The 23850-nt window shown below is 49.2% G+C and overlaps 1 protein-coding gene across 2 annotated transcripts in view; it reads right to left on the bottom strand.

Moving 5' to 3' along the window:
• Positions 1–23455, bottom strand: part of DAGLA (diacylglycerol lipase alpha) — a 44570-nt gene extending 21115 nt beyond the window's left edge. The window contains exons 1-8 of one of the 2 annotated variants that reach the window (XM_061374981.1): positions 23299–23455; positions 16644–16797; positions 13634–13772; positions 12948–13159; positions 10460–10561; positions 9742–9880; positions 5323–5410; positions 644–778 (exon numbers count right to left, since the gene is read on the bottom strand). In XM_061374981.1, coding sequence (XP_061230965.1) covers positions 644–778; positions 5323–5410; positions 9742–9880; positions 10460–10561; positions 12948–13159; positions 13634–13728 — 771 coding nt within the window. In that variant the 5' untranslated portion in view covers positions 13729–13772; positions 16644–16797; positions 23299–23455. The remainder of the gene's footprint in view (positions 1–643; positions 779–5322; positions 5411–9741; positions 9881–10459; positions 10562–12947; positions 13160–13633; positions 13773–16643; positions 16798–23298) is intronic. The other variant, XM_061374973.1, reaches the window with a different exon arrangement.
• Positions 23456–23850: the final 395 nt, after the last annotated feature.

Genomic DNA, 23850 nt, shown 5'->3' with positions numbered 1-23850 from the left:
TGTAAGTCAGAAACACACAAGAAAGATTCTTCCCTGTGACACCAAGACAAAGCTACACCTGAGAAACAGAGAGTATTGTGCAACCTGGGATAAGATGCTCTCGAGTATCCCAACCGGTCTCCTCTAACTAACCCTAATTCTGCTGCTCTTGCTCATTGCTGTCTGAACCCCACCTCTGAGAAAACCTAACCCCATTTTCTACTGGGTTGACGATCCATGAATCTCAATGCCAATAATGGCTTGGAATTTAGGAATTTTGCCCTTAAAGTTCCTCCTGCAGCTTTTCCCAGATGCTGGAATGTTCTCCACATTACTGTGTAGAGGAGGAGTAATCATCCCATTCACTTCCAAGCGCCTACCACCTCCTTCAGGCCCTCTTGGGGTTAGACTACAGACTCAATCTGTATCACCTGCCTAGAAACGATGATGGATTTCCCAAGCTTGACTCAGTGTCAGCTAGGCCTTTTGGGAGCCTTGGGAAGAGCTGTTCAAGCAGTTAATACCTTTATTTTCCAGCTCAGTGACTAGCAATAGCCCATCACACGCACCAGGAAGGAGGTGGGCAGAGTCATGCGGTCTCAAGAGAGTGAGTCAAGAGCAGCAGGTTAAGTCAGAGGCCAAGAGGGATGCCCTCTCCACCCACCTCATCCAGCACAGCGTTGCGCTTTGCCCGCTGCCGTTGGCGCAGAAGAACCAGGCCTGCAATGATGTCCGATGGGACGATGTCAAGGTCTCGGAAGAACTCAGCAAAAAGGTAGGCAATTTCTGAATAGGCATCCTGCAAAACCCAAGGAGAGAAGAGTTTAGGAGAAGAAGGAGGAGTTTGGGTATGAAAAGCTTCGAAACAGGCCACGGAATGAGAACCATTGCGGCAGCAATGGCCTCATTTCTATAGCTCACGCACCAAAACATCCACGAGATTCCTTTAGGGAACACCATATCTGGCCTGATCAGATGAGGATCCTGTTTATTTTTACATAGTCACACTGAGAGGCTTCAGCTGAGGCTGAGTTTGTACTACACTTGGTGCTGATGTGTGGGCAAGCAGAGCACCTCACCATCAAAACAGAGCAGGCAGAAAGGGAGAGAAACAGTCTCATCTCTACGCTGTAAATTAAGACAGAGGAAGTATGAGAACCAAGCAAATCCCAACCCAGCATCATCTCAGAGTCATCCTTGCCCCTCAGGAGCAATTTTATTTGAGCAAAGCCTCCTCAGGATGAAAACCCCACTGATTTTGTCCATTATTTAACCACTGCAAGCAGATAAAGGTGACAGCTTTTGAATCCTGCCACTCTGTAGCTGTTCATTGCTCACCATCATCCTCTTTGCTATGGGATTCGTAGCTGCTCATTGCTCACCATCATCCTCTTTGCTATGTGATTTCAAAGAGTTCATTGCAACAAGCGTTACAGATGGCAGCCCTTGGTGCTGAAGGAGCAGACCAAGTTATGAGGCTTTTCCAGGTTTGTCTTGGACTGCATGCAAGCAAGAGGGCCTGAAAGGGAAAACCTGGATAAAGATGGGAGTCATTAAATGCAGAGTCCCCAGAAGAGAAGGTGGCCAAAAAAGGAAGACACCACAGGAGCGATGCAAGTGAAAGTGACCTGAGAGGGTCAAGCAAAGGTTTCTAAAGCAGAGTGACAAAGGTGTTATGAGGAAAAAAAATGTTATTTTCCCTTTTTCTATGTACTATAAAGACAAAAGATGCTAAGTGAGAATGGCTTGGGAGCTGGAGAGGCAATGTTGATGTGGCCATCTCTAAGACCAGCAGGCTCAAAGGCAAGGGTGACCCTGAAGCTGGATCCCTGAACAAGTGCTGTACTACACCAATGGTGCTGGTATTTTGACTCCTGCCATCAGTAACCTTTCCTATCAAGGTCTGTCACAGCCTTCCCCTGAACTTTTAGCTTGTGTTTTCAGAGCATCCTTTACTCAGCACCAACTGCAGTCTTGTCTGTAGAAAGCCTGAGCTGTGCACTAACAGAAAGGCTCAATTTCAGGCCAGGATCTCTCTCTGTCTCTTCTTTGACTGGGAAGAAAGTAAATCCCTTCTCTCCCAAGCAGTCCTGCAGGGAATGACCTATATTCTTTCATCTCTGATAAACTCCTGGAGTGCCAGATTACTTTCTTTCATTTTTCACTTTCGCCTACAAAAGCAAGTTAAATCACCATTAAGAACAGGGCTTCAGGTGCCTATTGTGCAGGTTTCCACACCAGCTGTGCCTTTTGAAGAGCAAATGGACTGGCAGTAACCTCTGTGACATTACAACTGCAGCAGCCTTCAAGTACTGACCCCATAAAGCTTAGCAGAGCTCCTATAAGCACACATGAAACGCAGCCTCAAAGTAAAACCACTTACTAACCCAAAGGGGCAGCAACACCCTCTCTGTTCTGCTCTCATGAGACCCCACTTGGAGCCCTGTGTGAAGTTCTGGTGTCCTCAGCATCAGAAGACCACGGAGTTGATGGAGCAAGTCCAGAGGAGGCCACGAGGATGAGCAGGGGCTGGAGCAGCTCCCGTATGGAGCCAGGCTGGGAACACTGGGGCTGTTCAGCCTGAAGAAGAGAAGCTGCATGGAGACCTCAGAGAAGCTTCCAGTGTCTGAAGGGGGCTACAAGGATGCTGGAGAGGGACTCTGCATCAGTGACTGCAGTGATAGGACAAGGGGTGATGGGTCCCAGCTGAAACAGGGGAAGTTCAGGCTAGATATAAGGCAGAAGCTCTTCCCTGTGAGGGTGCTGAGGCGCTGGCACAGGGTGCTCAGAGAAGCTGTGGCTGCCCCATCCCTGGCAGTGCTCAAGGCCAGGTTGGACACAGGGGCTTGGAACAAGCTGCTCTAGTGGAAGGTGTCCCTGCCTGTGGCAGGGGTTGGAACTGGATGACTTTAATGTTGTTTTCAACCCAAACCATTTTATGATCCTATGATTGCTTCCAAAGGATGAGTTTTTGCTGAAGCATCTCATATTCTATTGTAGGATTGATTGTAGCCCTGACGATTTGCTCCAGGGCTGGAGACCTCACACTTCACTCCAGCCCCACGTTCATGTCTCAACCACCATGTCCACCCCACAGAACTATTTTCCAGCCCAGAGGATGATGATGATTCTGTGTTAGAACATTTTTTTCCATGAAGACTGGGAGAGACAGCAACGGATTCATTTCTCATCCATTACACATGCATTCATTCCACACGCTGTCATGCCAGGACACACAAAGTCAGAGCTTGTTTCTGTAAAGAAAAGAGCCTGGGAATTGCTCAAGCTGAATGCAAAATGGGAACTCAATAGCACAAAGAATTTGAAGATTGTGGTATCTGCTCTTACCCTGAACTAGAGAAAAACATCTAAAGTAGAAACAGTCACTGCAGAATGAGAAGCTTGTTTAAAACAGCTCGATACAGGGAAATATTTCACATTCCTGAATAAAACAGAGTTGTTCAGAAACCAGGACATTCACAGCTCTGGAGCCAGACTGCAGCATCCCTGGGACACACACCTCTGGGTACCTGCGTGAGGTGACCTGGTTGTGCTCTCAGGGGGGAATGGAAGGTGCCTGTGCTATGGTAGCACGGGAGGAGCAGCAAAGAACCCCCAAGGAAATGCTGCTGTTGGAGCTGCCCTGACACAAAAGCTCATTTTGCTTCAGTTTTCCAGATGGATTTTCCCCAAGCAGCACCAGCAGATGAGCTGTGAGCGCTGCCAGGACTGGCCTCTTGACTTCCCAGTGGGACAGCAGGTTGGGAACATGGTGGCATTGCATCCAGTGCCGCTGGGAGGATCCATGTGCCAGGACACACTGCTGGATTTCTGCATGAGGGTTATGACAGTTCCTGCAGCCAGCCACACTTTGGGAATGCAGCCTGTGGGTAACTCCACGGCACTTCCTCACACACTCTTTTAATCTAATTCATACTGGTTGCCATCTGTGATGAACAAATGTTCAGGTAGCCTTCACCTGACTCTATTATACAGCTCTTCATCTTATTCCATCTTCCTCTTTGAGGTTAAAATCCCAATTCCATTTCTCTTCCAAGTACATATCCCCTCCAATATGCTCCTTTCTCTGCTGCACCTCTGAGGAGACCCAACCCCAGGCTATATTTACTGAGGACATCACTGATGTGGTCGGTCCCTTGGTGGTTTCCCTGTCATTTCCTATGCCCTTCTACTGATGCTAAATGTTCTTGTGATATTTTGGCCACTGCTGTGCATTGATGTCTTTGACAAAGTGTCCTTGATAACTCCAAGCTCTTCTCCTGAGAGGCTGGAACTAAGAGCCAGAGTACACGTGCATTCACCACTTGGTCTTTCTTTACAACTATCTCTGATAACAACACCCTGGTTCTGTCTGGTCTTCCAGGAGTTCCCAAACACTCCTAATTCTGACCCATTTAAGTATTAGGAGTCTTAATAAGCAAAGTTTTCCATGTTCTTGCTCACATCCCCAGCAGGTCCTCAGGAATCCTGTTGAACACAACCCCGTGACATAAACCTGATCTTACTGGTTCCAATAGGAATAGACTGCTAACTTCTGGGGAAGTAATAGCAAGTCCTTATCCTTCCCTGCTGCACAAGAAGGGAAAATCCCAACTGCAGCACATGAAAACTTCAAACCAATGATCTCCATGTGAATCTAGGGATTAAGTAGTGGGGTTTGACTGTTAGGAAATCCAGAAGTAGTCTTCAGCTGCTCGACAGGTTTACATTTTCCTGTTTTCAGAGAGGTCTGTCTCCTCAAGTGTATGAGACTGATGCAAACACCAGGAGAAACTGCCTGAGCAAACTGAAACGGATCACATAGTCAAATGTTGAGCCCAAACATAGTGAAAACAGGTATTTCTTCCACTGCTGTCTTCACTTATACATTATTATCCCAGTTCACTGCAACAGTGAGGTATAGATCAAATACAGGAGAAGAGTTTAGCACTCACATTGCTTTTCAGTGCTGGCTTTACCTTCAGAGTTCTCTAATACTCAAAACCAGAGGGTTAAGACTAGTCATTCTAATAGCTGTCCTACTCAGTGTCATTACATCTGCATTTGTTGTTACATCAGCTTCTGCATGGAATACCAGGTCCCCCCTGCAGAAATGCAAGGGCTCCTTCAGGCTACTTGGGCAGTAAGGATGGAAAAGGAATCAGCATGCAGCAAAGCTCCAAGCCTAGTGATCCTGAGGGAATGCTTGGAAGGGATTTCCAGTCCCTGCATGTAGACAAGGCTCCCTGGGCTCCTAGTGCCCTCATATATCACTGTAATGAGACACACCTCATGCAGGTAGGATGCTATCTCCTGCTCGGACAAGAGCTATTTGGTACCTACCGACTGAGAGTCTTTTGTCCTTGTGCAGCAAAGGAAAACCTTGAGCCTGCGAGTCCAGCTGCTGGCTTGTCCTTCTTCCAGGCGGTGTCTGTGAATGAAGGGTAGAGTATGAGCATGAGGACAGGCAGGAGAACATGTCTGCAAACACACAGTAAGATCCAAAGTCACCCAGTCTGTACTACCACTGCTAAAACACATGCTAAACCATATTCTTCTATGAATCCTGGTGTAGCAGAGGGAAGGAGAGCACAAAAAGATCAACAACTCATCTCCTTTTATAGGCTAAGGAAGTTGGGCTTGTTCAGCCTGGAGAAGAGAAGTTGCATGGGGACTTCAGAGCAGCTTCCAGTATCCCAAGGAGGCTACAAGGATGCTGGAGAGGGACTTCATTAGGGACTGGAGTAATAGGACAAGGGATGATGGGTTCAAACTGAAACAGGGGAAGTTCAGGTTGGAGATAAGGAAGAAGCTCTTCCCTGTGAGGGTGCTGAGGCGCTGGCACAGGGTGCCCAGAGAAGCTGTGGCTGCCCCAGCCCTGGCAGTGCTCAAGGCCAGGTTGGACACAGGGGCTTGGAGCAAGCTGCTCCAGTGGAAGGGGTCCCTGCCTGTGGCAGGGGTTGGAGCTGGATGAGCTTTAAGGTCCTTTCCAACACAAAATAGTCTGTGATGGGAAGGTCAAAAAGATCTGTCCTCTGTATTTACATACATGGTGTCCCACCTGAACGAATTGGGCATAATGAACCTCCTGTTGTTCTATACATCTGCTGGAAGCAAGATGGTCAAGAGCACCCAGCGCTGTGGATGGAAGGAGGATCCACTGGCAATTTGGCAGCTGCACCAAGTGCCAGCCCATCCCACCCCTCAGGAGGAAAACTCTACCTCAGTGCAAGGGGGTGCAAACAATACAAAAGACCCTGGGCACATAGTATGAGAGGAGCTGGGCCATTTTTCTCCCCAATAAATTGCTTATTTGGGAGAAATATATTTATAAAACATAATACAGGCTCAGAACTGAAGAAATTTACACTCTGTATTCAAGTATAGTGCTTAGTTTCCAGCAGAAAGAAAGGGGAAGTTAGCTCAAGGGTCTCCTTCCATTTAGACAAGGCTAAAATAGGCTGAATAGAGCAGGTTTAGCTCAACCCACATTTGGTTTCTGTGACATTTCAATTCCAGCTTCAAAACGAGCTAATTGGACAACCCTGTTTCAATGAAGCAGAGCGGAGTTGCCTCCGCTGTTGTCAGCTTGTCCCAGTTACTACACTCTGCGGGGTGACAGTCCCTCCTTTTTGACTGGCATACCTGCTAACAGCCCTGAGCTTAGTGGTGTTGGAGTGGGTGTCTGTGCGAGTCTGTGCCAGAGTGCAATGCTATCAACAAAGGCCACTGCTCCCCCGAAGCAGGGTCTTTAACGTGGACACAGACAAAGCCAAAACAGGTCAGAGCAATCAAGAGAAAAGACCACTTCTGTTTTTCTGGCAGGCTCTCACATGAGCAAAAGCCCAAGCACAGGAAGTGGGTTGTACCTGGAAGAAAAAGATGCTGATAAAGGAGTATTTGCCTGCATAGGAGGAGCTGATCCCACAGGGCAATCCATCAGCTCACAGCTGAGCATTTGAAAACAACTATGATACAACAACTATCATACAATCCCAGTTTGGGTTGGGTTGGAAGGGAGCTTAAAGCTCATCCAGTCCCAACCCCAACCCCTTCCACTGGAGCAGCTTGCTCCAAGCCCCTGTGTCCTTGAGCACTGCCAGGGATGGGGCAGCCATAGCTTCTCTGGGCACCCTGTGCCAGCGCCTCAGCACCCTCACAGGGAAGAGCTTCTGCCTAAGAGCTCAGCTCAGTCTCCCCTCAGGCAGGTTCAAGCCATTCCCCTTGGCCTGTCCCTACAGGCCCTTGTCCCAAGCCCCTCTCCAGCTTTCCTGCAGCCCCTTTAGGCACTGGAGCTGCTCTAAGCTCTCCCCTTCAGGAGCCTTCTCTTCTCCAGGCTGCCCCAGCCCAGCTCTCTCAGCCTGGCTCCAGAGCAGAGCTGCTCCAGCCCCTGGGAATGTTCAACCATCCACAGTGTCCAAGGAAGACTCTAGAAGACAAACAGGAATACGATCATCCCAAGGCAGAGCTGGCAGTACTCTGCTCCACCAAATGCCAAAGTACTTGGGCAGCAATGCAAAGAACTTCACAACTTCACCGCGGGGGCTGAAGAAGCCAAGTGTGCTCTGAGCTATTTTCACTCCAACTTTTCCCAAATTCTTTCTTCCTAACAGAACTTCCACATGTTTAGTGGGCTCTGAAGCAAGCAAAGCCTCAGCACAATCAGCTGAGCCTTTTGTTTTGTTGCTTTATTTTCTTAGCTCTGCAAGAACAGAAGTGCCCACACACATCACGATGCCACTGGTGAAGGAAAACCTCTGTGTAAGAGTCCAACACCTACATCAAAGCACCACCAAAGGGAAGGCAGAAGTTAGATATCTTCCTAATGCAACAAATCACGCTTATTCATGAGTCAAGACAGAGGAAATACAGCTCAGGATAAACATAATGCAAAGGTCAAGTTCCTGCTGTACAGCAGAGACGTGTACTGATGCAACCTAAGGAGTTTCAGTACCAATTCCTGGCCCTCAACATCTTTTCTGGATCATGATCCACAAACAGGCAGAGAATTTCACAATGTGCTCTTTGGGAACAATTGCTTTAGTAGTAACATCTTCTGTTTGCCTTTCACATCAGAGCCCACAGCGTTTTCCTTGTTCACATCTGTTCAGGCTCCCTTTTGCAGAGTGGGAAGATGCAAACATCAGGCACAAGCTGTCCAAAACTGGTACAGGCCTGAAGGGAAAACCTGGCCACGGCCCAAGGGACAAATACCTTCACTTATAGAACACAGAATCAACCAGGTTGGAAAAGACCTTGAAGGACACCAAGTCCAACTGTTTCCCAGCCCTGCAAGGCCACCACTGACCCATGGCACTGAGGCCTTGTCTCCATGGTGTGTGAACACTTGCAGGGACGGTTGCCTGGGCAGCCTGTTCCAATGCCTGAACACCCTCTGGGGCAGGAATTGTTCCTCAGCTCCATCTAACCCTGCCCTGGTGCAGCTTGAGGCCGGTTCCTCTTGTCCCATCCCTTGTTCCTTGGGAGCAGAGCCCAGCCCCTCCTGGCTCCATCCTCCTGTCAGGCAGTTGGAGGCAGCCATCAGGTCCCCCCTGAGCCTTCTCTTCTCCATCTGAACCCCCCAGCTCCCTCAGCCCTTCCCCATCACACTTGGGCTCCAGGCCCTGCACCAGCTCCATTGCCCTGCTCTGGCCCCGCTCCAGCCCCTCAAGGTCTCTCTTGGAGTGAGAGGGCCAAAAAACCTTCATTGGCACTCAGTTTCCCTTTGACAAAATAACACCCTGAGCCACACAGGTTTGAGGGATACCAGATCCATGGTATCATCAGAGTTTCTTACCCCAATCCCCCTGGGAATGTCCTGATCACACTGCAGCAGTCACACACATTAGGCTAACAGGGAACTAACTCCAAATAACCAAGTCTAGTGTCACGTATTGGAGAGGTCAGGAAGAATGTCTTGCATTCCACAATGAAATCCAGGCTCCTTCAAACAAAACTTGCTTGCACAATCCTTGGAAAAGGCTTTTCCTCCCTCAAAAAGACAACTTGAAGGATCCCATTTCAAGCCAGTGGAAGAGCACATATTCAAAATGCCCTCTTGGATATACATCCCTCACGAGAAATGCAAGATTTGCAGAGTATTCTTTCAAAGCCCCAGTTTCTAGGTTCAAAACCCAGTGCCCTCGAGTCCTACAAAGCCACATTCCTTGCTGACAGTTGCATATGTCAAGAGTGCATAAGAAAACAAAGGCTGTTTGTGTTGTCCCCCTCCTGAAAAATGCTTTGCTTGGTGAAATAAAGCTTTCCTATCCCCATCTGGGCAGCTCCAAGATGTAATCAATTCTTAATTAAAAGATCTGCCTGCCAACATAAAAGAAATTGCTTCTTGGCCACAAGCACAGACAAGAAACCTCAGGGCAAGAGGTTGTATTCTGAAGGCAACACTAAAGGATGAAAGGGGCTTTGGAAGAAGATGCTCTCTCAATCTAAGCAGTATCTGAGCACTGTCTCACTGTTACCGGGCAAAAGGCTGCTACAGGATGGATAAAAGAAGCTGTTGTGGTCAGCACTGGCTCAAGAGGCTCCTAAGGCTTCACAGATGCAGTGACTAACACACAATGCAGGCAGCTACCGCATCACTTAGCCTCCTTTGGATGTAGATGCCCACACACAGCACCTGACAGTCTGAGCTGCATCTTTCCCTCACCAAAGGGAAGCAATGCCTGAAGCTGGATGCTTCCCTGAAGAAGGGATGTTAAGCATGGAGAAAAGAAGGATATCCTTCCGGGAATGCTGCTTTACCTCAAGTTGTACGTCCTCAGGTTGCGCTGTCTCCGCTTCGTGGCGCGTAGTTTGACAAAGGTCCGGCCCGTGGGGTCGAAGACGCACAGGACAGTGATGCAGACACTCAGGATGACAACCCAGTTGCACACCACCATTCCTGCAAGGAAAGAAGAGGAATCAGGTGCTCTGCCCCCAAGTCATGGCAGCAACACTTCCTGCTGTTCATCACGCACATCAGACCCATCTCTCCATTGCTGCAGGGCAGAGAAAGTCACCCCAATGTCACCCCAGCTGCAGCAAGAGAAATCCTCTGGAAAAGCTTCAAGTTTCCAGCTGGTTTAGGATATTGCCCATGTAGAAGACCATTAAGTACTCACTGAGTAGCTAGAGGGACTGCAAGCTAGTATCACCCCTGCCAAGGGACTGCCTGAGACTGAAAAGGAGTTCCAGGAAAACAGCAAAGCCATTTGGAACTGAAGGAGAACCAGGCCTTCCAGACTCCCCAGCCAGACCCTTCCAGGGGAACATGGATTCTTGCCTCAGCACAGACAGCACAAACAAATGAATAGAACAACTGTTCTGAGCACTAATGTCTCAGGAAAACAAGCGCCACATTTACAGCCACAATCCACTTGCAACAGTCAATCCCCACATGCAGGAATGAATTAGCTCTCTGAGGCGAGAGGATGTCTGCTCATCCACAGGGATGCACCCAAACCACATTCCAAATACATACCCAAAGTGACACTCTTTGCTGTGATATCATTGCAGGAAGTGTAGTACTGCGTTAGCCAAACGATGCCCACGATAGCATACACAAACTCGATCAGCAGGATAGCTGCAACAAAAGGAACACAATAGAGAGTAGCAGCATCTCCCTAAGGATTAACCACTGCTTCTCTGCAGCTTCTGGAGAGGAAACACAAAGAGGGGCTCTTTAGCAGGATGGCTGCACAGAATTAGTGACTGCAGGATCGGGCCCCACGCTTTGGAAGGTGATATTCCAAAGATATGAACCAAAAGTGTAATAGGGCCTTAAAACTACTCCTGAATGATATAAGGATCACAAGAGTACAGAGTAATCACCGTGTAGCAGCACCCAGGACTTAACCACCTTGGCCAGATGGTCTGATTCAAAGATGGGAAATGAATAGTAGTGAGTATCCTGGATTAATTCTGCTTTCTACACTTAGTAAATGTTCCCAGCACCTCTGCCCTTTGCAGTCTTTCCAGTAACAGTTCCCAGGACACAACCCTTAAGGAGTCATTTACTCCTCAGTTTTGCATGTTACCCTCTGAGCAACCTGGCCTAGTGGAAGGTGTCCCTGTCCATGCAGGGGATTGGAACTGGGTAAGCTTTAAGGTCCCTTCCAGTTCAAACCAGCCTATGAATAAACAAGGAACTGTGGATTCAGGATGGTTCCCTAGATCAAAAAAGTTGGGAAACACTACTCTGAAGTGCCCATCCCCACACTTTCTCTCCACATTACAAGCCCAAACTGCAGGTGAGCAATGAGATATGGAGAGAGTAAATAGCTTGCTTAGTAATGCCTAGCAAGGCTTTGGTGGAGCTGGGACTAAGCCCACATTCCAGCCTAGCTAAGTAACCACCCACCCTCCTTATCTGTGTGTTGGCTTGGTGTCTTTCCACAAGTGGCTTACTACAGGCTCTCACCAGCCTGGAAAAACCAGTTCAAAGAGACACAAAGACTTTACAACAGCAGTGGGCAAGGAACCAGGGCTGGACCTGGTTGCTGCTCAGCACAAACTGTGTGCTTAATCTTAGCTAAGGCTTTGCCTACCATGGCTTGTCTGCCCTCCGAGATGGCCTGCTGCAGGACAGGAGCATGCATGAGACTTTCCTGGTTTCATATTGGAGCTCTTTCCCAGATTCCTATGTAATAAACAGCACATGCTTCAACTGGGACGGTCACATGGACCTTGCCCACATGCTGGTCACACTCCTTAATCTATCATCAGAACTCATGAAGCCATTAAGAGTAAAAAGCCCCAGGAAACAACCACAAACAAGACCCAAAATACAGTGTAAATACTGATCCATGTACAGTTTATGGCAGACAAGGAAGAAAAGTGGGTGTTTCTTGGGCAGGAAAACGGCTTTTTGGATCTTTCTCCATCTCCCTTGCCCCATTTAGTCTGGTTTTAACACAGTGCAACTCAGTGTCAGGCTCCACGTGCTTCCCTAGGGAGACTGCAGTGTGTCTGGGAAAGCAAAGAGAAGGATTTGTTTGCTCTTTGTGTTAATGACTTGCACTTAGCACTCAAAAGGTGGAAATGTCTCCCAGACAGAGCTTTCAAGCAAGGCTAGCCCTCTTTTAGTGACTTCTGCAGGGAAAAGATCCAGCAAAAACAGAGATGCAAAACCCTGAGGTGTTTTGTTTGGAATGGGGTTGACTCTGCAGCTCCAAAAGGGTTTGTTTCCTCTTAAAATCTTCACACAGCACAGAAAAAATCTGCTCAAGTTTCTGTACCTGGAAGACAACAGAGCAGAGGAGGGAAAACAAGCTAAAAGGGAAGCCTTGAGTAAGAGATCAAGGAACAATCTCTCTTTTCTGATCTATTTTTTGGTGGGTGAGAGAGACAGGAAACGTTTTTAGGAAGACAAATACGCACTCAGAGAGAGGATGCAACCAGTGAGCAGGTGGTAAACCTATTTATCTCACTGTGCCTGGAGGGGGAGGATTTAAGGCACTGGATGGAGATGCATCTCCTGTGAGTCAAGAGGTCCAGTATACGTCTCAAGGCAGGTGGGTGTAGATGTGTCTTGTATGACAGGCAAGGACACACACATGCCTCGGGGTCAGACCCACCGTGATTTACACAGATTCATGCCTGCATCCTAGGAAAACATGTGGAAAAAAGATGGGGAAGAGGTGTAGATGCATCTCACTGTGGCAGATCTGCGTTGTGAGACAGAAGGGGAGCACATTTGCTTTCAGGGAAAGGATGCACCTGCATTGCAATGAGCATGGCAAGTTAAAAGGTTTGCTAGAAAGATATTTGGGGCATTGCATGAGAGTCTTACAGCAATGACAGGGTGCTGTCTATGTGATGTATTCAGATGCATAGCACATACAAGTGGCCATCTGGATGTCTTTCAGAAGCTGTGTGTTTGTCAGGGTGTGGGGAGAGAAGTCTTCTGCGCTAGCAGATGGCAGTGTGGAGGCTGAGTCATTAGGAGGCCTCAGGCCTCTGCCTCTTACCCAGTCTGACATAGAGCACATACTGCATGGAGTCCCGGGGCTCTGTGTACAGGATACTGCCTCTCATGCTGAGCCAGATGATTGCCACCTCTGCGATCATGCAGCTGAGCAGGATGCCCAGGTAGCCTCTGCCGTGGTCCACCAGGTTGAGCGAGCAGGCCTCGTTGGGGTTGTACACCAGCCCAAAGAGCACCACAGAGAGGATCACAAACCTGCCAGTCACAAACCAGCTTGTTATCAGCAGGAAGCTAAAGAAAGCTGCATGTAATAACCCACACCAAGCTTCTGAGGCTCCTCAGTCACCCACAGCTACTCTAATTTGGTCTGGAAATCTCCTCCTCACAAGCCATCCAGAGTCCAATTTGACGCCCTGTGTCAAGTCCCATTATCCCACTGGGATCTGCCACTCCAATTGTTTAACCTGAGCCCCTGGAAGAAACACAGCCCCAAACTCCACTGGACAACCTTGGGTAGCGCAGGAGGATGAAAGGAGCTGGTCAGGCTCCCTCTTTGGAACTAGAGCTTAGAATAGAACTTATCCAAAGAAGCTGGGAATACGTCGGTGTCTATGAGAAATGCCCCAAACAAGCCTTCCAGCCACACAGATAAGCACGGGAAGAATTACAGCTGCAAGGAACAGGAATAACGATAAGAACTGATGGGAGACTCCTGCCCTTCTCACTTACCAGGTGGTGTGCAGGAGGAAGAGGAAGACTGCTGGCAAAACCAGGTCATCGCTGCCTACAGACCAGCGGCGGCGGAACACGACAATCCCTGGCATGGCTAGTGGGTCTGAGGGGGTTCAGCAGGCACAACACTCACCTCCTGGAAGAGAACAGAGCCAAAACATGCTGCTGATCGTCCTCAAGAGAACCCCACACCAGCAGAAGGGTGGCACCTGAGCCGTTTTCCACCAAAGATGGCAGAGGTTCTTCCTTCCAGCACCAGGGGGCATGGCACGCTCGGGAAGGAGATGTACAGGAGAGTGGAGTTGGAAAAGTGGGAAGTATTAGGTGAAGCCAGTGTGTAAGTTACTGTACATAATCACCACTCCCCCAGCTCCAGTTCATAAGATTACCTGAAATCCTGTTAGTGTTGTGTGCTGGGCAGCAGTCGCTGTGGGGTGCTTTGGGCAGGTTATACTGGCCTCAGCTCTGAAGAAAGCCCTGTTCCCATGTTCTTCCAGAGGCACCCCTGCTGCCAGGCTCTTGTCTTGTTGTCCAATACTTCTCTTCCTCCCTCAGCAAGCCAAAATACCCATTAGCAGTTAGCAGCAGTGTCTGGGGAAGCTATTGACCTGCTCTCAACAGCAAGCACTTAGAGCTGAGGGAGCAAGCTCCTAGGAGATCTCTCGCTCCATCATCAGAAGCACCCTGCCAGCTCCACGTCTTTGTGCTCACACTGATGGGCCACTAACAATTAAAAGGTCAGAGACTGAGGAGCTGGCTGTTCTTCCCCACATTTTGTTTGTGCTCCTATTTTTAAAGCTTCAGAAACCCTTTAAGAACAGCAACAGCAGTGGTGTAAGTCACGAGACTCCACAGGGCTCCCCAGCCGCCTCCTCCCAGCACAGCTCTCCCACACCATTCCAGCTCTGCTGTACACACACCAGTCTGCTCCAGTCCAAGTCCACTGCATCAGACTGCCTCAGTCCTTTCCTATGTTGTACAACATGCTTCAACCGTGAACCCTGTTTGGTTTGGTCAGCCTTTGGTTTCTATGACTGTGTCTATGTGGTCTGCCCACTGCCTGCAGTGGTCAGTCCTGTCCCTCTTTGCTGTGCCCTAACCCCTGTCACATGTCTTAACTGTACCCTCCTGTGCTACCAGAGCAGGGGACACCACACATTGGCCTGTACCCCTCTGCCCCAAGACACCATCTCACCAGTATGAAGTCCTGTCAGGGTGGATGGGGCTTGGAACAACCTGGTCTAGTGGAGGGTGTCCCTGCCCATAGCAGGGGGTTGGAACTGGATGATCTTAAGGTCATTTCCAACCCAAACCATTCTGTGATTCCATGATTCTCCCAACTGATGCATCCCAGCTCAAAATCACAGCACTTCCCATATTCTAACCCCACCAACCTCCCAGTCATCATGTTCATGCACTGCTGCTGGAGTGCCCCATTCCTGACCTGCAGTGACCACACTGATCCAAAGCTGCATCTCCAAAGTGATAAAAGCTCTTTGTACTGATCTGGCAACACACTGTTGTGCTCAGAGTCAAAAATCAAAGTGTTCCCATTTGTTGCTTACAACATACTCAGGATTTCCAATAGCATTTTGGAGGGAACATCATCTGCCACACCTCATGCACAGGACAAAACCCAATCAAACTCATATGTGATGTATCTCATTTAGTGCTCTGGGTAAAAGAGGGCAGGGGGAGCAACACCACATTTAAACTCATCTGAACCTTCAAAGTAATACAAGTGTTGGATTTGTGACAGACCACCGAGTATCACAGCACTCCCTGCTGCAGTAACAGTACTCAAACCTATTCCCTGGTCAGATGTGGTCACCCCATCACTTACCTGCTGCGCAGATCACCTCAAACCAGAGGAGGGACCACTCTTGAACCACCACCCACAGCCATGGGACTGAGCCTTCCCACCCATTTCAAACCTTCCACGCTATCCAGGAGGTTCCATGGTTAACAGGCTGACACACTCCCAGTGCATGGAGGGAATGCTCTATTCCACAAACAAAGCAAATGTGAAATTCCATCACCAGTTGGATTCACACTTCCTCAGCACATTACAATCAGAGCACTCAGTACACTGCAGCTTCAAACTGCTCACTCCTCTGGCCATCTGGTGACTTCTTCTAGCCCTGCCCTGAATAACCCACCCACATGAAGCATTTATACCCGGAATATCAGTATCCCTGCCCAGGATTTAGGGATGCCCTTTCCGTCATGCTCATTCATGCTGCCTCTGGCCACCACAGCACCTCCCAGCCAAGCTCAGACCTTGATTCCCATCATCCCTCAGCTTACGGCTGCATCCCACCAACGCATTTCCCACTTTCCCAACAACTCTTCCACCTCTCCATGCACAAGTAGTTGTGCTCTCCCTGCTTTTCCCTGCCAGCTGAAGAGGCAGGGAATGGGCAAGAGCAGTAACCATCCAACATGAATTCCTTTACCCACAGCAACAGATGGGGCTGGAGCAGAGCAGCCTGTCACTCACTGAGGGACTGTCACTCCTGGCTCCACGCTCATCATGCTCCCAGTGCACTGCAGAAAGAAGCACAGCTCCCAAAGCCCATCTATTGGAAACCCACCCCATGAAGGATGAGGGCAGTTTGGAAAGAAGGGAAATGACAGAAGGCCTGAGAATAAAGCCCACAAAGGATAAAAAAGCAAAGCTGTCAGTGTAAGGAATCCTGGCTTCATCCCAGGAGGTGCTTCAGATGATGAAGATGTGATTTAACGGAAGAACTAGGAGGAAAGTGCACAGCAGCCCTGAGACCACTGACCCGTTTTGCAACAGCAAAACCCCCTTTGCACCATCCCTAAAATTGCTGGAAAAGAGTGGGAAAAATTCCCAGGACCTTGAAGCCTGAATCCCAGTACAAGCAGCACCGAGCTCCCAACACCAGAATGAGGGGAAGCACATGCAGGCACCAGCTTTGTGCACAACAAGTCCAAAGCCCTTGACCCTGAGCCCAAAGATCTACGGAAGCAGGAATCTTACCCAGCTGCTGCACATCCTTCTCTCCCATAAGGGTACTGCAGGAATAGTGCATATCCACGGAGACAGGCATCACGAGTGAAGGAAGGCACAGCAAACTCTTCTTGCAGCCATTGAAAATCCCACTCGGCACAGGGAAGGGCGGCGTGGTGCCTGCCTGCTGACAGAGCTGGGCATCATCTTCAGAGCAACTCCCTCTTCCCAGGCAGGCAGGCAGCAACCTCAGCTCTTCCTCAGGGCTGCCAGGGGTCGTGACTCCCCCCTTCCACACCCCCGGCACCCTCTGGAAGGAAGTGACATCATCCCTATTCTGAGGAGCTTGGATGTGGATTGTGGGAAGGAGGACCGGGAGTGATGCTGTCAGAGCCACACGGAGATGGGAGAGAAGGAAAACCCTCCAGCAGCAGCACAAACCTCCTCCCTTCTTGCTGCTGGACCACGAGCACTGCGGCAGCGGTTTGGGATCGTGCTGGACTCTGAGCCATACATCCCATCAGCTGCAGTCCTGGAAGCAGGGCTGGGAAAGGCTCAGGAGCGCTGCTCTCTGCTCTGGCATGGACTGAATGGGCAGGGGGAGGGGAATTGGATGGGACACAAAAGGGACACAGAGAGGGGGCCACCCTGGTCATAGAAAGGAGAGACTGTTCCGAGAGGAGCAGCCTCTCCCAGGCCTTTCAGCCCTTAATTCCTTGTGACATGCTCTGGGGTATGACAGGATGTGGGGGAAGGGGAGAATTAGCTGTCTGGAAGGGGAAGGCTTAGAGAAAAGAGCAAAGGAGAAAAATGCTCCAGCGAGACAACATTCCAGCTAAACCAAGGAGATTTAGGCTAATCCAGCACCCCATCCCATCTGACATTAGTCTTGGGAGAAGGGATACAAGTAAACACAAGCTGAACACAGCCAGAGCTGGAGGGAAAGGGTTGTGCATGGATCTTGCACCGCAGGAGACCACCCACACCATGCCAACAGCAAGGGAGAGCATCAGCTACTCCCCACCACCCAAAAACCCACGAGCAGCTTTAAGCTCACCCATCACCCAGGCACCTGAAGCACAGTCGCACCCACACAGCCCAACACACTAACCCCCTAGAAACCCTCATCCCTGGGGATCTCCAAGGGCTCGAACACTCACTCAGCACCCTCCGAACACTCCTCCTGGCCCACGCAACCTCCTGGAGTTCAGCACATGCCTTGTTATTGCCCTCAAGCAAACGATGGGGGGCCAAGAAGACACTGAAATTGGATGTGCTGGTACCAAGCTTCTTCCCACTTTGCCAGACCACTGGAGGCACCAGCAGGAAGGAGAAAGCTCTGCCAGAATAACTGATCCATCACCTACCTTTCCCCTCAGCCGGTGAGCTGCTTCCAACTCCACATGCCCCAGGTATGGCAGAGTGATCCCAACTCATCTGTGGTTCCTATCTGGAAGCACACTTTGAACCAGTCTCCCCAGATTCTGCCTTGAGGCCTACTGTATGGTTTGCCCAAGAGAAACTCCCTCAAAGTGTTCAAAGCCCAGTGACCAGACCTTCATCTTCACTGCCTACAGGAAGCCCAAAAGAAAGGGGATGTCTAGGTCTTAGCACTGGAGATGGTCGTGGGAGTCACTGCAGGAGAAAGCCACTGGAATCCAGCAATACACTGCTGTGGTGCTGGAGGAAATGCCACTGTGTTCCAAGGGAACATCTGAGTTCCAACCTGCTGTCCCACTGAGAAGTTGCAGCCTCACAGCTCATCTGCTGGAGCTGATGAAGAAAAATGATGGAGATGGAGAAAACAAGCTTGTGTCAGGGCAGCTTCAACAGCAGCATCTCCTTTAGGGTTCTTCTCTGCTCTTCCTGTGCTACCACAGCAGAGGCACCTTCCCTTCTCCCTGAAGACACTCTGCCCAGGTACCCAGAGATGCTGTTCCTACAGGCACAGCACTGGTGCTGCAGAGCCCCAGTAGGAGAACAGAAAGCCCCAGGAGTCACCCAAGTAGCCCAGGCAGGCCCTGTACAATGTCTGAACATCACCAGATCAACTCCATCCTGTTAGCTCCTTTGGAACTGCCTTCTGCTCCCTACCACACAGGATGGCACCTGCAAGTACTTGTGCACAGCACAACCCTCCTCATCTCCATCAACAGAAACAGGTTCTGTCCCTTGCTGGTACATTTGCATTTCCACTTTATCATAGAATGGTTTGGGTTGAAACAGAGCTTAAAGCTCCTCCAGCTCCAACCCCAACCCCCCAACACATCACTGATGGACAGAAGCCAGACACACCTGGCTCTCTCAGCATCCCTTCCCTGATTAAAGCCCTCCAGAACACCATCGCAGCCTCTTCATGGACCCTCCCACACTCGCATGTTCACTTACCAGCCAAATCCTCATTAGGATGGACACAACAGCCTTTCCTCACTCATGGCATTGCAGTGGTGAAAGGACAGTGTTGGCATGGGTTGGACACAGCAAGGACTCAGCAAGTACCAAAGTATTCAGCCAAGAACATCATGGAATGGTTTGGGTTGGAAGGGAGCTTAAAGTTCCTCCAGCTCCAACCCCAACTCCTTCCACTGGAGCAGCTTGCTCCAAGCCCCTGTGTCCTTGAGCACTGCCAGGGATGGGGCAGCCACAGCTTCTCTGGGCACCCTGTGCCAGCGCCTCAGCACCCTCACAGGGAAGAGCTTCTGCCTAAGAGCTCAGCCTCCCCTTGGGCAGGTTCAAGCCATTCCCCTTGGCCTGGCCCTGCTTACTCTTACAATAAGTCTCTCTCCAGCCAGTGTTGGGCCAACAGTCTGTTCTTGTTACTGTCAGTATTCTTGTGACCATCACCATGCACTTCAAGGCTGTATTTCTGCCAGCATGTACAATTTAAGCTGGTGGGACCCATGGGGAAGTTCTTGTCCCCTGGGTTTTGAAGGTCAGCTTCTACTCCGAGATGTATTTTGGGTATGTGTGTCAATGGGCAGTATTATAGCTCCAGATCTAATCATATAGCTCTGTGATGAGGACACTGTACTGAGAAGATTGTGGGGCCATGGCCTTATCCTGGGGGAGCTGCATCTGAAATGTGCCAAGTCACAAGAGGCTTTTTGAACCTTTTTCTTCCTTGAACCTGATGCCTCAGTCCCCAGGCTCTGCCACTGACTCATTTTATCTCCTTCTCCTTGGAAAATGGGATAAATAAAGGAGAATCTTAAAAGCAGGCGTGAAATTGCTATTCCAGCGTTAAAGACCCCACTGATTTTTGCCATCATCCCCTCCCCATGCTGAGCCACCTTTGGCTTAGTTGTAAGTAGATGTTACACTGACAGTATTCTTTGAAGTACGGATCTGTTCCCTTAATCATAGTCATGCTAGAGCTATCCTCACATCCTTCTGCCTGCTGCTGTACTATCTTCCCCCAGGGAAGGAGCTTTCCCTGCAATTCCTGTGGGCATTGCTTGCAGCAGAGATCCTCTGCCTTAGAAGAGCTCGTCTTCCTCTGGTGCTATCTCATTTGGCCCCACCTTATGTTATGAGCCTCTGATCCACATTGTGGTGAGCAGGTATGCCTGGGTCCTGCAAGAGGTGCTGGAGGAGAGCTGGGTTTGCATGTGGGCAGACACAGGGCAGCAAGTGTCTCCTATGAGCTTCAGGACACTTTGCATGGATGTAATGACATCCTCCCTTCTCCCCGCGAGGAAGAACAATCCCCAGATTGTGAGGAACCAGGCTCAAGCAGAAAGAGCTCCATTTCAAGCTCTTAAAAACAGCTGGATGAGGACCGATGAAGTTGGATCCAAGTTCTAATTGAGGATTTCCGTCAAGGACAGTAAGTGCTTATAGAAAGGCTTATTTAATGGGAACAGTGAGGTTCTGTAAGCTGCAGGGACAATGACCCGACAGGGGTAGAAAGCCCATGTGGAACATCCTTGTGAAGAGAGGAAAGATGAGGGGCTCAGATAGGGGTGACTTGATGGGGCTCATCTGTTAGTGAAGCGCTGTTTGCACACCCATCCCTGGCAGTGTTCAAGGATGGACAGGGCTTGGAGCAAGCTGCTCTAGTGGAAGGTGTCCCAGCCTGTGGCAGGGGGTTGCAACTGTATGAGCTTTAAGGTCCCTTCCAACCCATTCCATGATCTTCATTTCAGCTTATTCCTCCCTATATTTCTTCACACAGCCCCACTGCCTCAGGCAGCATAAACACATTGAGGTGTTTTCTATGTATATGTGCTCCTTGCTTAAATCCATCCCCTTTGTGCCTTATTCCAAACCCTCTTGCCTTGGCTGGAAATAGGTCCCATGAGTCCCACACTATCTTCAAACACAGGCAACGTCTCCTGCTTGTTCCCTTCTTTAACCTTTCAGCCTTACAACTTACACCCTTGAATTTCAAAAGCCTCTTATCAGGTTTTCCTTAAACGGTCCCTTTTCTCTCCTGAGACAGGAAAAAAACATTCAGCTCTCAAAAACCTTCCTACTAACACAGAAGATTTAGTATCACATTTGCTATTCACTCCAAACTGGTTATTTCCCTGCAGAACAATGCTGTGCACACCACAAAGGGCCCAACGCTGACACACTGCCTGCTCCTGAGCAATAGTATTGGTAATCCCAGGCAGTCTAAGGCATTAATTGAGTTGTCAAAATCCACAAGTATTTTTACAATGCGATGCTCCCACTGAAATATTTAAATCAGGGGTTTAGGCTCTGCACACAAAAGGTTCAGGTTTTCAACCGTTTCTTCTGCAATTCTAAGGATTAATACATTTCCCCTGTCTAAAAACCACATGAAAGCGATCATTTCAGAGGAAAACAACCAATATGCTGCAAGTTGGCAACATCCCTTTGCCTCCATTCAGTGGAGACACACACAAGCATAAAATATGCAAAGGGAAACAGTGCAAGAGGGACGTGGAGCTGTTGGAGCATGGCCAGAGGAGGCCACAGAGACACTGTGAGGGCTGGAGCAGCTCTGCTCTGGAGCCAGGCTGGGAGAGCTGGGCTGGGGCAGCCTGGACAAGAGAAGGCTCCTGAAGGGGAGACCTGAGAGCAGCTCCAGTGCCTAAAGGGGCTGCAGGAAACCTGGAGAGGGGCTTGGGACAAGGGCCTGTAGGGACAGGCCAAGGGGAATGGCTTGAACCTGCCCGAGAGGAGACTGAGCTGAGCTCTTAGGCAGAAGCTCTTCCCTGTGAGGGTGCTGAGGCGCTGGCACAGGGTGCCCAGAGAAGCTGTGGCTGCCCCATCCCTGGCAGTTCTCAAGGCCACAGGGGCTTTTAGCAAGCTGCTCCAGTGGAAGGGGTTGGGCTTGGAGCTGGATGAGCTTTAAGCTCCCTTCAACCCAAACCAATCTGTGATTCTGTAAGATTCTCACCTTCAGCCTGTGACAGCTCTTTACAAAGCTGAATCCATTTCCTGAGTGATTACTTTCTGTTAGACACCGGAACAGCCACTCTATCTGCTCGGCATGTACTCGTCCACAGTGATGAAAAGTCTTTTCTTTCAGGAAAGAAAGCATCATCTTGCAAATCTCCTTGGTTTTAGTGTAAGAGTTAACTGAGAGCCAACCGCTACTATTCACAGCACTTGTTCACAACTTCACAGCCACCAGTGTAAAAACAGGAGAAGGGAGCCACTGAATTAAAAAGAAACTCTCTAGTATGGGATATACCTCCTCTAATCAGCTGGTATCAGTTCAGAGCTTCCTGGGTTTCTTCCAGATGGAATACCCCACAGGCCAGGATTTTTCCATTGGCAAAAAGCAGCTTCTAAGGATAAGCACAGTCCTCTTAAAACCATTTTCAGCTGAGGACATCACGACCATGAACACTTTGAGACATTTCAAGTGCCCAAACTAAAGGAAGAATGATGTTGTGAGGGAGGTGAAGGAGCCTCCTCAGCTCCAAGCTTCCTAACACTTTACTCTATGACCTCCATAGGAGCACAATTGAACTCCAAGCTTCGTACTTGTCAGACTAGAGAAAATCCAAAGCCTTCCTGAATAGCTGGATAAGAAACAAGAATTGAGAGATGAACTTACCTTCAAATGAGCCCCTGGACTGCAAACCTGGGAGCAGAGCAGGAGCACCCTCCAAGTCTACTGACAGTTAAAACCAGCCCCCAGTCGTGGTATCAGTGCAGACATATCTGCAACCACCTACAACTTGTGCTAGTGAAGCCCACAAGCTGAGCTTTGCTGAAGCCTCCAAGCTTGAGCAAAAATACATGGCCAAGTTGCTAAGGGGAAAAAAGAATGGATTCAAAAGTGAAACTAATTCTGGATTTTAAATAGAACTTGCTGTTCTACTGGGTAATAAGATCTGCTAATGTTTAATAGGCAGTGACAAGGAAAGCTGGGTTTGAATGGGACAGGGGAAGGATGTAGAAAGAGAACATTTGGATGGGTTGAATTAAGATACAAAAAGCACCTTGCTTTAAAAATGCACCCTCAGTCTCACTGGCATCAGTACAAACAACCCTGACCAATCCACATTTACATATGTGGTACACTAGGTAATTCCTCCTGGATGCATCCAAGTGCTTTGGTTTTGTTGTAATATCCCATGGCAATATTTCAGATTAGTTAATTCCTAGTTGGAAAGCACACAACCATTCATTTGTCTTAAGTCAAAAGAACAAAAGACTGGATTAAAGTCAGCCAGGGCAGAATGAAATGGTAAATGGTACTTACGAAAGGAGTATTGCAGCTGTAGCTGAGCGGTGCCAATCTGACAGCCTCATCTCTTTAGGCAAGCTATTTTTCACTATAATCCTGGCAAAGTCAAACCTGTCACTTTTTCCTCCACCCTGGAATGCTTGTCAGATCAGCCACCTTGAAAGGAAAAGAGGAAAACCATCAGGAGGAGCATACTGCAAGGGGAAAATCCATCTATGCACTGCTGTCTCCCTGCTATAGCTTATCTGGAAGGGACCTGCCTTTAGCAAGAGAGAGGACAACCAGTCACAATGAAAAGTAATCCCCTCTACAACACCTCAGGCAGGCTCCCTGGCTTCTTCATTTACACTAGTGGGCAAACAGTTTTCCCAATAACTTGACTCACTGCTTCAGGAATTCCCTAGAGGATGAGTCACAGAGAGGGAAAGCCACCAGTCATTCTCCGGAAGCTAAAGGGACCACCGCTGCCAATACGAGAGGAGCGAAACAAGTGGGAGAACAGCAAGATCAGTGCCAAACTGGAGAAAACTGTGTGGTCAACACCATTCCTTGGCAGAACTTCCCTGT

The sequence above is a fragment of the Neopsephotus bourkii genome, unplaced genomic scaffold (assembly GCF_033783945.1).
Source record: "Neopsephotus bourkii isolate Nb327-2 ecotype Australia unplaced genomic scaffold, CSIRO-AGI_Nbou_v1 NB_177, whole genome shotgun sequence".
In the NCBI taxonomy this organism is placed as follows: domain Eukaryota; kingdom Metazoa; phylum Chordata; class Aves; order Psittaciformes; family Psittacidae; genus Neopsephotus; species Neopsephotus bourkii.
This window is presented reverse-complemented; position numbering and strand designations above follow the sequence as displayed.